This window comes from Pristiophorus japonicus, chromosome 8, assembly GCF_044704955.1.
Source record: "Pristiophorus japonicus isolate sPriJap1 chromosome 8, sPriJap1.hap1, whole genome shotgun sequence".
Classification (NCBI taxonomy): Eukaryota; Metazoa; Chordata; class Chondrichthyes; family Pristiophoridae; genus Pristiophorus; species Pristiophorus japonicus.
The window spans coordinates 198,470,306-198,489,214 of NC_091984.1; the positions used below are offsets into that span (position 1 = coordinate 198,470,306).

An 18,909-nucleotide genomic window follows, 5' to 3' on the forward strand; every position below is an offset into this window, starting at 1 on the left:
CTTTGTTTGGGCTCTTCACTAAAAGAGTGGACAGTGTTAAAAAAACAAGCCTGAAGGCTCTGCGTCTCAATGCAAGGAGCAATTGTAATAAGGTGGATGAATTAACTGTGCAGACAGCTGTTAACAGATATGATGTAATTGGGATTACGGAGACATGGCTCCAGGGTGACCAAGGCTGGGAACTCACATCCAGGTGTATTCTATATTCAGGAAGGATAGACAGAAAGGAAAAGGAGGTGGGGTAACGTTGCTGGTTAACGCAACAGTAAGGAAGGACATTAGCTTGGATGATGTGGAATCTTTATGGGTAGAGCTGTGGAACACCAAAGGGCAGAAAACGCTAGTGGGAGTTGTGTACAGACCACCAGTCATAGTGAGGTTGGGGATGGCATCAAACAGGAAATTAGAGATGCGTGCAATAAAGATACAGTAATTATCATGGGTGACTTTAATCTACATATAGAGTGGAGGAGGATTTCCTGGAGTGTATAAGGGATGGTTTTCTAGACCAATATGTTCAGGAACCATCTAGAGAGCGGGCCATCCTAGACTGGGTGTTATGTAATGAGAGTAGATTAATTAGCAATCTTGTTGTGTGAGGCCGCTTGGGGAAGAGTGACCATATATGGTAGAATTCTTCATTAAGATGGAGAGTGACACAGTTAATTCAGAGACTAGGGTCCTGAACTTAAAGAAAGGTAACTTCGACGGTATGAGACATGAATTGGCTAGAATAGACTGGCGAATAATATTTAAAGGGTTGACGGTGGATAGGCAATGGCAGACATTTAAAGAGCACATGGATGAACTTCAACAATTGTACATCCCTATCTGGCATAAAAATAAAACGGCTCAACCGTGGCTAACAAGGGAAATTAGGGATAGTGTTAAATCCAAGGAAGAGGCATATAAATTGGCCAGAAAAAGCAGCAAACCTGAGGACTGGGAGAAATTTAGAAGGACAAAGGGTTTAATTAGGAGGGGGAAAATAGAGTAGGAGAGTAAGCTTGCAGGGAACATAAAAACTGACTGCAAACGCTTCTATAGATATGTGAAGAGAAAAAGATTAGTGAAGATAAATGTAGGTCCCTTGCAGTCAGAATCAGGTGAATCTATAATGGGGAACAAAGAAATGGCAGACCAACTGAACAAATACTTTGGTTCTGTCTTCACAAAGGAAGACACAAATAACCTTCCGGAAATACTAGGGGACCGAGGGTCTAGCGAGAAGGAGGAACTGAAGGAAATCCTTATTAGTCAGGAAATTGTGTTGGGGAAATTGATGGGATTGAAGGCCGATAAATCCCCAGGGCCTGATAATCTGCATCCTAGAGTACTTAAGGAAGTGCCCCTAGAAATAGTGGATGCATTGGTGATCATTTTCCAACATTCTATAGACTCTGGGTCAGTTCCTATGGATTTGAGGGTAGCTAATGTAACCCCACTTTTAAAAAAAGGAGGGAGAGAAAACACGGAATTATAAACAAGGAATTAGCCTGACATCGGTAGTGGGGAAAATGTTGGAATCAATTATGAAAGATGTAATAGCAGTGCATTTGGAAAGCAGTGACAGGATCGATCCAAGTCAGCATGGATTTATGAAAGGGAAATCATGCTTGACAAATGTTCTAGAATTTTTTGAGGATGTAACTAGTAGAGTGGAAAAGGGAGAACCAGTGGATGTGGTGTATTTGGACTTTCAAAAGGCTTTTGAAAAGGTCCCACACAAGAGACTGGTGTGCAAAATTAAAGCACATGGTATTGGGAGTAATGTATTGATATGGATAGAGAACTGGTCAGCAGACAGGAAGCAAAGAGTAGGAATAAACGGGTCCTTTTCAGAATGGCAGGCAGTGACTAGTTGGGTACCATAAGGTTCAGTGCTGGAACCCCAGCCATTTACAATATACATTAATGATTTAGGCGAAGGAATTGAATGTAATATCCCCAAGTTCGCGGATGATACTAAGCCTGGTGGCGGTGTGAGCTGTGAGGACGATGCTAAGAGGCTGCAGGGTGACTTGGACAGGTTAGGTAAGTGGGCAAATGCATGGCAGATGCAGTATAATATAGATAAATGTGAGGATATCCACTTTGGTGGCAAAAACAGGAAGGCAGAATATTATCTGAATGGTGACAGATTAGGAAAAGGGGAGGTGCAACAAGACCTGGGTGTCACGGTACATCAGTCATTGAAAGGTGGCATGCAGGTACAGCAGGCGGTGAAGAAGGCAAATGGTATGTTGGCCTTCATAGCGAGAGAAATTGAGTATAGAAGCAGGGAGGTCTTACTGCAGTTGTACAGGACCTTGGTGCAGCCACACCTTGAATCTTGTGTACAGTTTTGGTCTCCTAATCTGAGGAAGGACATTCTTGCTGTTGAGGGAGTGCAGCGAAGGTTCACCGGACTGATTCCCAGGGTGGCAGGACTGACATATGAAGAAAGACTGGTTGACTAGGCTTATATTCACTGGAATTTAGAAGAATGAGAGGAGATCTCATAGAAACATATAAAATTCTGATGGGATTGGACAGGTTAGATGCAGGAAGAATGTTCCCAATGTTGGGGAAGTCCAGAACCAGGGGTCACAGCCTAATGATAAGGGGTAAGCCATTTAGGACCGAGATGAGGAGAAACTTCTTCACTCAGAGAATTGTGAACCTGTGGAATTTTCTACCATAGAAAGTTGTTGAGGCCAGTTCATTAGATATATTCAAAAGGGAGTTAGATGTGGCTCTTACGGCTAAAGCAGGAATGGGGTACTGAAGTTGCATGATCAGCCATGATCATATTGAATGGTGGTGCAGGCTCAAAGTGCCGAATGGCCTACTCCTGCACCTATTTTCTTTGTTTCTTCAGTCTCCAGCATGTGAGTATTTACAAATAATAGTAGAGAAGTTACAGACCCCATCACTATTGCTATAAATGCCAGTTCTACTCAATAAATAGAAATGTGAGCAGATGAGTCAATAAGGCCCTTAAAATAACTCAAATTAATTATCCTGATAAGCCCCTTCTTCAAGCAGCCTCTCACTTCCTCCGACATTCAAAATGGCATCCGTAGTGCCGAATACTGTGAACAGTGGCAGGTAGGAGCAGCTTTTCTCCAGCGATCTTCTTGGCGAGCGATCAGCCCGGCGTTATGTGGGCAATGTACTGAAAGCTGTGGTGGGTGATCACCTCAGCGATGTGAAATTCTTGTGCACCAAAAGTTGGGCCAGCGATCTTTGGGCGATGTTCCGGCCAAACTTTCCACTTTTTAAGTAAAATGGGTGATAGCCTGCCTATTTGGGCAATAGCCCAGCAATCATCAGTGGAAAGTTTATACGCAGTTTGTGTGGTGCTCAGAATGCCAATCCATTGACTTTGTATAGCATTATCTAAGCGATATTAATGTCCAATGCAGTGTTCAGAAAATAGTTTCTGAGGATTTTAACATGTGTACAAATTGCATTAACTAAAAATTAAGCTACTTTTTTAGTTTCATGTAGAACAAATAATTTTAAAAATTGTGTATATATAATGGTCTCGACCAAGAAAATCAGGGCCCAGAAATTAGTAAGTGCCCATTTTTGGGGTGGTGCGGGGGGGGACACGATACAAAGTACAATCTCTGCGCCAGAATGGAAAGGTCCGAGAAGCCCTTGATATTAGGCATCGGACCTCAGTAACAGTGAGAGAGTTGGAGCAAGATCGGGCCACTGTGGCTCGGGCAAGTGAAGTGGGGGGTGGGGGGTGGGGGTGGGGGTGGGAATGCGGTGGGCGGGGTGAAGAGATCAGGGCTAGCAGGGGGAGGGGAAAGAACCGGCAGCAGCTTGCATATTTTAGCACCATGTTGTGCTGACATGGCGAGTGAAATCGGAAATTGGTCCTGCTTCTAAGCACAGCGCTCTAATTTAAATGAATGGCCCAGATGAAAACTGAGAAGAAACACTGCCATTTTCTAATTTCACATTTGTGCACCTGAATACCAGGCCTAAATAAACATCAATCAATTATACAAATCTGGATTAGCTAGATAACCCAGTTAATCCCTAGTTCTATCACTGATTGATGTTTAAACCAGCAGCCATACCACATGTCACTTTGCAAACAGTGAGTAGATCGCATACAATACATAGTATTTCAAACATTTTCTTCACAACGTTTATAGAAGGTTCTAATGACAACTCAAGAATGTGCAACTAGCTGTGAAGAGGACCATGCAAGCAGATCAGGTGAACTGCCCCTGTTTTGCCTCCCTTTACTATGGTTGTCTGGTAGTTTTTCCTCAATCATCATTTCCTGTGCTGTGCTGAGAACAAGAATTCACTATTTGGGAAAATTGCATCACATATGATTCAGTAGTTGGTAGAGTAGGCCACTTACATACAGTGTTTTGTCTTACCTGCTCAATCAAAGGTGTTTTTAGTTGAGCTATACTACTGAAACAGTCCCTCCTTTACAACACATGTATAACTCCCACTTACTAAACTAGACCAATATTTTCCACTTTGAGGCTTCATATGCATAGGAAGTAAAACCTCAAAGCTCTATATAGAATACTGGCCATTAGTGAATGTGCCATTGACTTGGTGGGATTCAAGGCACCTGGGCCAGACCCCTATTTCCTAGATCTAACAAGTTTTGCCTTACCCAGGTTTTCTGATGAGAGCCTAGTACATCTATTGCTGCACCACACACTACATATATTGAATATGGTATTCCCTCCATTCTACAATCTCTGCCGAATCAATTGAGCTCAGGAGGTCCCCTAACATATTTTTTGTATGGTCGACACAGATAGTGGATCTTCTGTAGTTGTGAACATTAGAGAAGTATATTCAATGTGATACTTTGACTTGTACCTATATGCCATATGAATACACATGCATACATTTATTATAATTGGACAAAAGTCAAACTTCTCATTCATTTTGTAGTATTTCTGCACTAAGCAACGAACATGAAAAGTAACTTGCATCATTATAATGGCCCAACTGAATGAGAGCTATACATTTCACTTTTCTTGAAGTCGTGTATAATCTCCCTCACTTGAAGGATGTATTCCTGAATCTGCAAGAAAATTTGAAAAATAATCAGCGTCTTTCAGTCACTTTAAAATGATAATGTACAATTCAAAATGAGATAAATGACAGAACTGGTCAAATCTACCCAGTGTTAAACTTTTATATGTCATCTATTCATGTGTAATGTCTACACTTTAGTTCTAGTGATTAGTGACTGTTAATGTTATTGCTTTTCCCTGTGCTTATGCCCAAGTCCAATACATTTCTGACACACACACATTTGAGCAGACAATGCTGAGTAGGAACCCTGGCTGACTATTAACTATGTACAGCAGTTGTTCAAAACTGCAGGTCTAAATACGTGGTTTTGCATTTTGTTGTTACAGAAAATCAACTTGGCCTTATCACTCCTGAGATTCTTTTTGGAGGGAGAAAAACAGTTTCTTCTGATTGGTTAACCAAACTGGTAGCAATGCGGTGGAGGAGGATATCCTGGAGTGTATTAGGGATGGTTTTCTAGATCAATATGTCGAGGAACCAACTAGGGAGCTGGCCATCCTAGATTGGGTGATGTGTAACGAGAAAGGACTAATTAGCAATCTTGTTGTGTGAGGCCCCTTGGGGAAGAGTGACCATAATATGGTGGAATTCTTTATTAAGATGGAGAGTGACACAGTTAATTCAGAAACTAGGGTCCTGAACTTAAGGAAAGGTAACTTCGATGGTTTGAGACGTGAATTGGCTAGAATAGACTGGCAAATGATACTTAAAGGGTTGACGGTGGATAGGCAATGACAAACATTTAAAGATCACATGGATGAACTTCAGCAATTGTACGTCCCTGTCTGGAGTAAAAATTAAAATGGGGAAGGTGGCTCAACTGTGGCTAACAAGGGAAATTAAGGATAGTGTTAAGTCCAAGTAAGAGGCATTAAACTTGGCCAGAAAAAGCAACAAACCTGAGGACTGGGAGAAATTTAGAATTCAGCAGAGGAGGGCAAAGGGTTTAATTAAGAGGGGAAAAATAGAGTACGAGAAGAAGCTTGCCAGGAACATAAAAATTGACTGCAAAAGCTTCTATAGATATGTGAAGAGAAAAAGATTAGTGAAGACAAACATAGGTCCCTTGCAGTCGGATTCAGGTAAATTTATAATGGGGAACAAAGAAATGGCAGACCAACTGAACAAGTACTTTGGTTGTGCCTTCACGAAGGAAGACACAAATAACCTTCCGGAAGTACTAGGGGACCGGAGAGTCTAGTGAGAAGGAGGAACTGAAGGATATCCTTATTAGGCAGGAAATTGTGTTATGGAAATTGATGGGATTGAAAGCCGATAAATCCCCGGGGCCTGATAGTCTGCATTCCAGAGTACTTAAGGAAATGGTTCTAGAAATAGTGGATGCATTGGTGATCATTTTTCAACAGTCTAATCGACTCTGGATCAGTTCCTATGGACTGGAGGGAAGCTAATGTAACACCACTTTTTAAAAAGGGAGGGAGAGAGAAAGCGGGTAATTATAGACCGGTTAGCCTGACATCAGTAGTGAGGAAAATGTTGGAATCAATTATTAAGAATGAAATAGCAGCACATTTGGAAAGCAGTGACAGAGTCGGTCCAAGTCAGCATGGATGTATGAAGGGGAAATCATGCTGGACAAATCTTCTGAAATTTTTTGAGGATGTAACTAGTAGAGTGGATAAGGGAGAACCAGTGGATGTGGTGTATTTGGACTTTCAAAAGGCTTTTGACAAGGTCCCACACAAGAGATTGGTGTGCAAAATCAAAGCACATGGTATTGGGGGTAATATACTGACATGGATAGAGAACTGGTTGGCAGACAGGAAGCTGAGAGTTGGGAAAAACGGGTCCTTTTCAGAATGGCAGGCAGTGACTAGTAGAGTGCCGCAGGGCTCATTGCTGGGACCCCAGCTCTTTACAATATACATCAATGACTTGGATGAAGAAATTGAGTGTAATATCTCCAAGTTTGCAGATGACACTAAACTGGGTGGCGGTGAGAGCTGTGAGAGGGACGTTAGGAGGCTGCAGGGTGACTTGGACAGGTTAGGTGAGTGGGCAAATGCAGTATAATGTTGATAAATGTGAGGTTATCCACTTTGGGGGCAAAAACACAAAGACAGAATATTATCTGAATGGTGGCAGATTAGGAAAAGGGGCAGTGCAACGAGACTTGGGTGTCATGGTTCATCAGTCATTGAAAGTTGGCATACAGGTACAGCAGGCGGTGAAGAAGGCAAATGGTATGTTGGCCTTCATAGCTAGGGGATGTGAGTATAGGAGCAGGGAGATCTTACTGTACAGGGCCTTGGTGAGGCCTGACCTGGAATATTGTGTTCAGTTTTGGTCTCCTAATCTGAGGAAGGACGTTCTTGCTATTGAGGGAGTGCAGCGAAGGTTCACCAGACGGATTCCTGGGATGGCAGGGCTGACATATGAGGAGAGACTGGATCAACTGGGCCTTTATACATTGGTGTTTAGAAGGATGAGAGGGGATCTCATAGAAACATATAAGATTCTGACGGGACGGGACAGGTTAGATGCGGGTAGAATGTTCCCTATGTTGGGGAAGTCCAGAACCAGGGGACACAGTCTTACGATAAGGGGTAGGCCATTTAGGACTGAGATGAGGAGAAACTTCTTCACTCAGAGTTGTTATCCTGTGGAATTCCCTGCCGCAGAAAGTTGTTGATGCCAGTTCATTGGATATATTCAAGAGGGAGTTAGATATGGCCCTTACGGCTAAGGGGATCAAGGGGTATGGAGAGAAAGCAGGAAAGAGGTACTGAAGGAATGATCAGCCATGATCTTATTGAATGGTGATGCAGGCTCAAAGGGCCGAATGCCCTACTCCTGCATCTATTTTCTATGTTTCTATGTTGAAACTTAATTGTTCCAAATGCAGTTCGTATCGAGGAAGTTTAAAACAGCCAAAGCAGGACAACCAAAAATTGGCAAGCCAGTGCTATCAAACAGCAGCAGCAGGGAGCAGAGGATGGCAGACTAGGCCAGGAAGAGAAAAAAAGATAAGTGAAGAGCATTCTTTGTGGTGGGGTGCTAAATCTTGAGCGTATGGCCGACATGGATTCTTAGCATAGGTGGGGTTTGAATTTTTCGTACAGCTCACCCAATGGTTGTAACAAATGGATTCAGCCCCGCTGCTCCAAGAAGTTGGACATGCCTGCCCTGAATTTAAACAGTCTGCCCAATTCCTTGTGGTCTCAAAGAGCCTCGGTCGCATCTATTCCTGAATCACACAATACAGACTATTGCTGATGGTACAGTTCTGATAAAAGGTCATTGACCTGAAACGTTAATTCTGTTTCTCTCCCCACAGATGCTGCCTGACCTACTGAGAATTTTCTGTTTTTATTTCCTATTTCCAGCATCTGACAGTATTTTGTTTTTGTATGCATACTATTTGATCCAGTCACTGTGTTGTTCCCTTGAAAAGGCTTGTGCTGAGTTAGATGTTTTAATCCAAGTGGATGTGACCTTCATTCAGCAGTAGTGGCCCATGGCCAGGATTGGAGGGGGAAAAAATCAGTCAAGGTTACCATTCTTGGTCATTATGCAGTGACCCATGTCAGTAAGTGTTCAAGGTCAGGGCCTATCTTGGCTGCGATGTTACCTGTGGTTTGTCAGAATGCTAACACTCATTGTCCAGGCTCATTCATAAAGAATGGACACTTGAACAAGATACTGGAGGATGGCCAATGCCAAACTAATCTCCAGTGTTGGCCAGAACCTTAAGGGGAGAAGGAGGGGAAACTAGAGATGGAGAGATTAAAATCATACCAGTTAAAAAAAATTGTAGAAGTACATTACTTTTATATTTGTAGCGGACTTAAAAATATATACTTTTATTTGGCAAATAGTAAGTGGTAGAGCTATATTATCAATTATTTTCTTGCTATTAAATCTGACCCAAGTGATATTACTCTAAGAGCAGGTTAGCTACCATACTATGGCCAGAACCTTCCCAGCCCTGCCAGTGCGGGTTTGGAGGAGAGTCCGCTGTCGAAATGGCCATGATTGACAGCGGGGCGAGATCCCACTCTGAACCTGCCTCCTTGTAAGTTTCCAAAGTGCCGGGTCTGGCTGCAGTTCACAGACCCGACACATAGCGGTGGGCCAGCCAATTAACATCATTAAGTAGTACTTTAAAAAAGTATTAAAAAAAGACTTTTACCAAGTACTTATCAGTTTTCCATATTTTATTACGAGGTTCACATCCCATGGGGAACATGTCAGGTAAGTGTGATGGGTTCTCAATGAATCTCCATTGCTTTGATGAGTTGACAGCTGCAGAAGTGGTATAAAAGCTACCATTTCACAGCTGTTCACTTTCCAATGTCAGAAGCTGAAGCCTTCAGGATTTGGAAGACACTTTTGAGCTGTATGCAGGTTGGAAGTGTTTGCAGTGAACTCTCTATCCACTGTCACCTCCTTGGAGCAACCTCTCTCACCACTGACAGATCGCTTCTGTCATCTCAACTTCAGCTGCCATCTTTTCCATCAGCATCGGTGCCCTTGAAAAGAATCTCACCTTGGTCCTCAGAATCCCACCGCCATCAGCCCCAACACCAATATCACTAAACACACCAGCATTACCAACACCACCAACCTTCTCCGCAATCACTTGATGCTGCACAGGACACAGGGCATCAGCACCCAACCAGGTTACTGCCCGGGACGTAGGGATGGCCTCACCTTGGCCAGATTAACTTCACTTGATGCTGTACACCTTGGCTGCCACATGATGCGCCAGGTTGGCACCAGCACCATAAAGCATCCCTGCTATGCCCAAGTCATTCCTTTCACACCCATCACCACTGTGGGGGGGGGGGGGGGTACCCTTATGCCTCACCATTCACTACAACTCACTATGCCACTTCCAAAAGGTGCACACAAATCTGTCCCAGAACGTAAAGTGTTCAAAATAAAGATTTAAATGTTTGACAATACTAATGTAGAAGCACTACATGAACATTGGCTAAAAGACCCAAGTTAGTTGGTATGATTGGTCAAGGATGAGGGCGAGTATTAGGTGTAGCTAGTGAAATGGGGATGTGACAATGTAGATAGAGAGGGATGGGTGGAGGTGCAAGGTAAGTTGGTGTGAGTAAAGATGTGCAGGAGTAGGTAGGGAAGGCAGAGTGATGGGGATGAGTGTGACTTTGCAGAAACATTTCATGATCTACTGAGATCATTGAAAGTGTTGTGTATCTGTAAAGCATACACTCCCATGTTCCGCCACCAGGGAGCGCATCCCCTGAAGCCCCAAGGGATCCCAGCATCCCTTAGGAGCACTGTATATAAGCCGGCCCCTAAGGCCTGTTCCTCACTCTGGAGTGTCTTAAGAAAGACTGAGGTCACTGTTACTTTAGCCTCCTTGTGTGCAGTCTCATCTGTGTTAGGAACACAATAACTGGCGACGAATATACAAATCCAACGCAAAGATGCTGCAAACTGTGGGCATCCTGGAGAAGTTCTCGGAGGGAAAACTGGGAAACCTATGTCGAACGGCTAGACCAGTATTTTGTAGCCAACGAGCTGGACGGAAAAGGAAGCGCTGCAAAAAGGAGAGTGGTCCTCCTCACAGTCTGCGGGGCACCGGCCTACAGCCTCATGAAGAATCTTCTGGCACCAGTGATACCCACAGATAAGTCAGATGAGGAGCTGTGTACACTGGTTCGGGAGCGTCATAACCCGAGGGAGAGCGTGCTGATGGCGAGGTATCGGTTCTACATGCGTCAGGAAGTGGCGAGCTACGTCGCCGAGCTAAGGCGACTTGCAGGACAATGTGAGTTTGATGGCTACCTGGAGCAGATGCTCAGAGACTTTTTTGTACTGGGCATTGGCCACGAGACCATCCTCTGAAAACTTTTGACTGTAGAGATACCAACCCTCAGCAAGGCCATTGCGATAGCACAGGCGTTTATGTCTACCAGTGATAACATCAAACAAATCTCTCAGCACACAAGTGCAAGCAATATTCATAAATTAACTGGAACTGTGTTTGCGAGCAGAAATGTACCGGGCAGAACCCACAAGTCTGCAACTACCAGCAGGCCTCAGGTGACCCAGATGACTCAGTCCGCAACAAAGGATGACTGCAAGGCAATTCATACCTTATTGGCGTTGTGGAGGCTTCCATTCAGCCTATTCATGCCACTTAAGGTTATGTTTGCAAGAGCTGTGGAACAATGGGGCACCTCCAACGAGCTTGCAAATGAGCTGCAAACTCTGCAAAACCTGCTAACCACCACGTGGCAGAGGAAGATCGGTCCATGGTGGATCAAAGCAATTTCGAACCTGAGAGAGAGGAGGCAGATGCTGAAGTACACAGGGTGCACACATTTTGCTAAATGTACCTATAATGCTAAATATAAAATTGAATGGCTTACCCGTAGCCATGGAACTGGACACTGGCGCAAACCAATCCATCATGAGTAAAAAGATGTTTGAGAGACTGTGGTGCAAGGCACTCAGCCCGAGCCCCATCCACACGAAACTGAGAACGTACACCAAAGAGCTTATCACTGTCCTGGGCAGCGCCATGGTCAAGGTCACCTATGAGGGCACGGTGCACGAACTGCCACTCTGGATTGTCCCGGGCGATGGCCCCACACTGCTTGGAAGGGGCTGGCTGGGCAAAGTCCGCGGGAACTGGGATGACATCTGAGCGCTATCACATGTCGATGTGGCCTCATGTACCCAGGTTCTTAACAAATTTCCTTCCCTTTTTGAGCCAGGCATTGGAAACTTTTCCGGGGCGAAGGTGCAGATCCACTTGGTCCCAGAGGCACGACCCATTCACCACAAGGCGCAAGTGGTACCTCACATAATGAGGGAGAGAGTGGAAATCGAGCTGGACAGGCTGCAATGTGAGGGCATCATCTCCCCTGTGGAATTCAGCGAGTGGACCAGCCCGATTGTTCCAGTACTCAAAAGTAATGGCACGGTCAGGATTTGCGCCAATTATAAAGTAACAATTAATCGTTTCTCGCTACAGGTCCAATACCCGCTATCTAAGGCAGACGACCTATTTGCGACGCTGGCAGGAGGCAAGACGTTCACCAAGCTCGACCTGACATTAGCCTACATGACGTAGGAGCTGGAGGAGTCTTCGAAGGACCTCACCTTCATCAACTTGCACAAGGGACTGTTCATCTGCAACAGATGCCCGTTTGGAATTCGGTCGGCTGCAGCGATCTTCCAGAGAAACATGGAGAGCCTACTCAAGTCAGTACCACGCACGGTGGTTTTTCAGGACGACACATTGGTCACGGGTTGGGACACCGTCGAGCACCTACAAAACCTGGCGGAGATCCTCCAGCGACTGGATCGCATAGGGCTGCAGCTGAAGAGGTCGAAATGAGTCATCATGGCAACAGAAGTGGAGTTTTTGGGGAGGAAGATCGCGGCGGACGGCATTCGGCCCACAGACGCCAAGACAGAGGCTATTAGGAACGCGCCCAGGCCACAGAACGTTATGGAGCTGTGGTCGTTCCTGGGACTCCTCAACTATTTTGGTAACTTCCTATCAGGGTTAAGCACCCTCCTAGAGCCCCAACATGTGTTATTGCGTAAAAGTGAGAACTGGGTATGGGGAAAAAAACCAAGTAATTGCTTTTGAGAAAACCAGGAACATTTTATGCTCCAACAAGCTGCTTGTATTGTATAATCCATGTGAAAGACTTGTGCTAGCATGTGATGCATCGTCGTACGGAGTCAGATGTGTATTACAACAAGCTAATGTTGCGGGGAAGTTGTAACCTGTCGCCTATGCCTCCAGGAGCTTGTCTAAGGCCGAGTGGGCCTACAGCATGATTGAGAAAGGAGGTATTAGCGTGTGTGTTCGGGGTAAAGAAAATGCATCAGTACCTGTTTGGTCTCAAATTTGAGCTGGAAACCGATCACAAACCCCTCATATCCCTGTTCGCTGAAAACAAGGGGATAAATATTAATGCCTCAGCCCACATACAAAGGTGGGCACTTGCGCTATCAGCGTATACCTATACCATCCGCCACAGGCCAAGCACCGAGAACTGTGCGGATGCTCTCAGTCGGCTACCATTGCCCACCACGTGGCTGCAAACTTGTTGATGGTCATGGAAGTGTTTGAAAATGATAAATCACCGGTCACGGCCCGCCAGATTAGAACTTGGACCAGCCAAGATCCTCTGCTGTCCCTAGTAAAAAAGTGTGTACTGCATGGGAGCTGGGCCAGCATCCCCGTTGAAATGCAAGAGCTAATCAAGCCATTCCAGTGGCAAAAGGATGAGCTGTCCATTCAGGCAGACTGCCTGTTGTGGGGAAACTGCATAGTGCTACCCAAAAAGTGCAGGGAGACGTTCATCTCGGATCTCCACAGCACACACCTGGGTATAGTAATGATGAAAGCGATAGCCAGATCCCATGTGTGGTGGCCCGGTATCGACTCTGACTTAGAGTCCTGTGTACGGCGATGCAGTGTGTGCTCAGTTGAGCAACACGCCCAGAGAGGCACCACTAAGTTTGTGGTCCTGGCCCTCCAGACCATGGTCGAGGATCCATGTCGACTATGAAGGCCCGTTTCTCGGTAAAATGTTCCTGGTGGTGGTGGATGCTTTTCAAAATGGATTGAATGTGAAATAATGTCGAGAAGCACCACCACCGCCATCATTGAAAGTCTGAGGGCCATGTTTGCCACCCACTGCCTGCCTGACATACTGGTCAGTGACAACGGGCCATGGTTCACCAGTGCCGAATTTAAAGAATTCATGACCCACAATGGGATCAAACTTGTCACCTCGGCCCTGTTTAAACCAGCCTCCGATGGGCAGGCAGAGCGGGCAGTACAAACAATCAATGGAGCCTTAAATGAGTCACAGAAGGCTCACTACAAACCCGCCTGTCCTGAGTACTGCTCAGCTACCGTACGAGACCCCACTTGTTCACAGGGGTGCCCCCGGCTGAGCTACTCATGAAAAGGACACTTAAAACCAGACTCTCGCTGGTTCACCCCAACCTGCATGATCAGGTAGAGAGCAGGTGGCAGCAACAAAATGTAAATGATGGTCGCGCCACTGTGTCACAGGAAATTGATCTGAATGACTCTGTGTATGTGCTAAACTATGGACAGGGTCCCAAGTGGATCGCGGGCACGGTGATAGCTAAAGAAGGGAGTAGGGTATTTGTAGTCAACCTAGACAATGGACAAATTTGCAGAAAGCACCTGGACCAAACGAGGCTGCGTTCATTGACTGCCCTGAACAACCCACAGCAGACACCACCTTTTTCGAGCCAACAACACACACCCAAAGGATCAAGGACACCACCCCGGACCAGGAAATTGAACCCATCACGCCGAACAGCCCAGCAAGGCAGGCTCACCCAGCAGCCCTGCAGGGCCAACAACATGCCAGCCCAGCAAGGACACAGCCAATACACCAGAACAGAGATTTGTACCGAGGCGGTTCACCAGGGAAAGAAAGGCTCCCAACCGCCTCACCTTGTAAATAGTTTTCACTTCGACTTTGGGGTGGTGGGGGAGGGGGGGGGAGGAAAGTGATGTTGTGTATCTGTAAAGCATGTACTCCCATATTCCGCCACCAGGGAGCGCATCCCCTGAAGTCTGAAGGGATCCCAGCATCCCTTGGGAGCACTGTATATAAGCCGGCCCCCTAAGGCTTGTTTCTCACTCTGGAGTGTTTTAATAAAGACTGAGGTCACTGTTACTTTAACCTCCCTGTGTGCAGTCTCATCTGTGTTAGGAACACAATAACCAGTACTCCTTCATTGGATGAAATTGTAACTGGAGCGCCGGGCCCTGGAACATCGTGGCGGAGGTGTGGCGAATGAGGGTACGGGGCCCAGAAGAGCCGAGGGCCCAGGGGCAGAATGGACCTGTCCACACTGTGTTGTGTGCACGCGCTAGGTCCGTGCAGCAGAGCAGATCTCCAGTCGTCCTGGTTAATCCTTGCCACTGGATAAAGGCCTAGCTCTGTCAAGCCCGTGTGATGGCTGATGTGCAACGGTCACCACGCGTTAAAAATAATCCATGCACAGGCATCTTCCATCCCCTCAATTGGAGTTCGGGACATCGGGTCCTTCATTGAAACATCTGTGAACTCATGTGGAAGCAAGTCATCCTCGTTCGAGGGACCGCCTATGAATGAATAGGATGAAAAAAAGAATATTTGCCAAGTCCTTCAATGAATCAGTTGGTAAAATAATCTAGACATGAAAGTCCTAAGTTTGTTTCCTGTCCTGAGTTAGCTGATTTCAGTCAAGTTTGGCGGTAGGGATTTCAGAATTGACTTCAGCGAGAAAGAGGAAACCATCCAGGATGCCCATTCTTGATCACTATCCAATGACCACTGCGGGTATGTGGCTATTTGGTGATGATATTATTGGGTTCAGCTGTGATGCCCCGCAAGGAAAAAACAGCCTGCTAATAACCACCAGATTCCTACATGAAGAATGCTGACTTAAGCAAGGCACCGGAGGGTGGAATTGTACCCCAACATAAGTCAGCACATTCGAGAGAGCAGAAAACTCGGAAAATATTTGGTAGTAAAAGCACAGGAAAAAGTTTGAACCCACGATAGAAAGGAATATGATCTATATATAACTATTACAACATACCGCATTAAGCTGCATATTTGTGTCCTCTGCTATGATGTCATATCGCATTTCCTTTTTTTTAAATTGCATGTAAAGGTTAAAAATTGCCATTTTTGTCATACCCCAGACAAGTGTCCTTTTGGCTGCTGTATTTTGAATGTGTACCCATAGGGATTCCTGTTAAATTAGATAACAGTACAATTAAAATGTTTCTTTTCAAATCATTGAGCAAGTTAATTATAGTCTTCAACAGAAACATTTGAAATCTTATACCGGAAAAATACCGTTGAAATAATATTGGCCCGGATTTTGCTCTCAGCAGCTATTGAATGGCTCGTGCCATTCATTACACTTACACTTGGCCATAGACTTTGAGGGCTGTTACACTGCGATCTGTGCTAATTAGAGAGTCAAAACAGTGTGGCACCCTCTACAAGAGGTCTGGGACCTGTATGAACAGGAAAAGCAACGTTGTGTCTCCTCAACCAATCAGATTGAAAAATCCTTACGCAGAGTTTAAACAAGTAAGTGGAAGTTAAAATATTTAAAGCAAAATTATGTACAAAAAGCAAAATGAGACAAACAATGATTTGGATTAAGAGACCAAGAGAAAAAAAGTTTAACATTTTTTTTTTAAAATCTCCAACAATAATTAAAATTTGAGGGTATGAAACTCCATGCTTTTAAAAGTATAATTTCAGGGTCAGAGGGGTTGTTTGGCAGTAGTTAAGACTTATCATACTGTTAAAAGTTCACTTACACTTGAATGGACAAGCCGTAACTTTTTCTGGCGTATTTAGTGGGTTAGCCCCACAACTTCATGCCGTTGCATGTATGTGAATGCTGAATCTCTCAGCAAAGTATCGCTGTAGCAAAGCTTCTGGTTGAGCAGAGCAACTCGGACAGCAACTTCCTGATTTCCGCGTTTAACGGCGCATGTACAGATGCCGGAAATTGCTGTCCGATTTACTCCTTAGTAACAGTGAGCGCTGAAAACCTCACTGTTATTTCTACCACAAAATCCGGGCCATAGTGTGTAGTTTAGAAAATCAATCTAGGACCTTTCTTCTATTGTTACATAGGAATAGGAGTAAGCCATTGAGACCCTTGAACCTGTTCAAGTAGATCATGGCTGATCTGTACTTCAACTCTATTTAGCCATCTTTGCTCCATATCCCTTGATACCCTTACCCAACAAAATTCTATCGATGTCAGTCTTGAAAATTTCAATTGACTCAGCATCCAAAGCCTTTTGGGGGAGTGTTCCAGATTCCCACTACTCTTTGTATGAAAAAGTGCTTCCTAATTTCACTCCTAAATAGCTTAGCTATTTAAAAAATTTAACAAATATATTTGTGTGGATATTTTTTTCTTACTGCAAAGGGGTTTGAGCAATAAATGATAATCTAGACTTTCCTTCCCCTAAAATATTTTTTTTATTTCAGTGATCGTATAGGTATATGAATATCTGGATACTATAAGGCATTTGAGAACATCCCAGCAGGCTTCACGGACTGATTTTCTTTTGCTTTCTTTGGAAAAGTTGCAAATTTACATTTTACATTTCCCCCTCCTCCGACAATCCATATCCTATAATTACCTCTATGCTGTACCAAGTCACCCTAGGTGTGACCATGCTGTTACATTTAGCTAAAAAGTCAGCATGGTTATTATTTATTACAAGAACTTTACTCCAGCTCTTTAATAAAGTCCTGTGATATTTGGTTGTTCTTTTAGCACCCCTGAACCAAGTCAGTCATATCCTATAAAATAATCGCACCAAATCCCAATGCGTTTGTAATTTCTCTTTGTTTTATGGCTGATGAGCAAATACCAACAAAACCTTGGCTACATAACCTTTTGCAATGCACCTCTCTAACAATTGTTTGCAGGTATTCTACACAATATTGATCTCATCACCATAAAACAGTACGTGTCTTGGTCAACGGGGTAAAATAAAGCAATAATTGGTAAAATTTACTTTTTATTGGCTGAAGTGGAATTTTCCCTTCTTGTCAAGCCAGCATGCATTACTGTCTGTACTCCTGCATATACTATAGTTTACAATTGGAGCTTCATGGTTACTTAGTGGAATTACAGCTGATCTGTTATCAGAGTTAACCAGGTAAGCCTTTTGGAACAACCTTGAAGATGTCTTTCCCTGGTCTATCTAAAATGAACTGACCAACTCTGCTTCTGGAATGTGTGTGGCACTCAGACAAAAACAGAAATCTATCACAATGATAAACATTTTATACCAGAGTAAAAAGAGAAATTAAATGTATAAATTTTATAAATTCAGCTTCTCTTTGCAGATTTTTATCTTAAATCTCAAGAGTTAGTTAGTGGGCATCTAACAATAGCATTCAGTTAGCGGAGATCTGAGGAATTGGCTCTTGTTGGTTTGCTTATTGCTAGTAAATACCTACCCCTTTTAAAGTTTTATCCTTGGCTGTTTCCAACTGATATTGTAGTGAAGCCAGGAGATTATGGTACCTCAAAGTATCATTGTTCTTTTCTTTTATGAAGTTACGTAGATCGGATTTCATTTTCTTTATGATTTCTTGGTCTTCCTGGTATTTTTTGAGTAGAATGTCATGTGTAATAAACAAAGTCTCAAAACGAGTGTTCACCATTCTGATATCCTGAAACTTAGAAAAGTACATAGATTATCAGAAACAGTTCCTTCAATCACAAAGAGCTGGAGAAAAAATAAATCTGGCATTTAATGAAACTTTTAGCAATCTGAAAAAGGGACCACTCTTAACTTCTCACCAGCACCAAGACTGCTTATTTCTATCTCTATCACTCATCTCTGCCCCCACTATTTAAATGTTTAAGCAGCCTTTTGCCACCTTCACACTTGATTACTCCATACTCTATTTGCTGGTCTTCCAAGTTGCACCTTTCACACAGAGTGCAACTCATCCAAAACTTTGCTGCCTGCATCCTGTCCCATACTAAGTCCCACTCCTTTATTACCCCATTCATGCTAACCTTCAAAGACTCCCCCATCCACTAACTCAACGATTTCAAAATCCTTGCCATCAATTACAAGTCTCTCCAGGGTCTTGCTCCTCCCTACCTCCTTTAGACCAATATTCCATCACACACTCGCTAATCTTCCACTTCTGGCCTCCTTTGCATCCCCTCTACTTCTGCTCCATCTTTGGCAGCAGACCATTTAGCCAGCTTAGCCCCATACTCTGGAATACGCTCCCTCTATCCCGCCACTTTATTATCTCTCTCCACTACTTCAAAAGG

General features: G+C 44.2%; 1 protein-coding gene across 1 annotated transcript in view; it reads right to left on the reverse strand.

The window, feature by feature from the left end:
• Window positions 1–4,714: 4,714 nt before the first annotated feature.
• The window catches only part of cfap73 (cilia and flagella associated protein 73), a 56,675-nt gene continuing 42,480 nt past the window's right edge, over window positions 4,715–18,909 (reverse strand). Inside the window, exons 6-8 of the mRNA XM_070886328.1 lie at window positions 18,075–18,296; window positions 15,667–15,822; window positions 4,715–5,056 (exon numbers count right to left, since the gene is read on the reverse strand). Coding sequence (XP_070742429.1) covers window positions 4,967–5,056; window positions 15,667–15,822; window positions 18,075–18,296 — 468 coding nt within the window. The 3' untranslated portion in view covers window positions 4,715–4,966. The remainder of the gene's footprint in view (window positions 5,057–15,666; window positions 15,823–18,074; window positions 18,297–18,909) is intronic.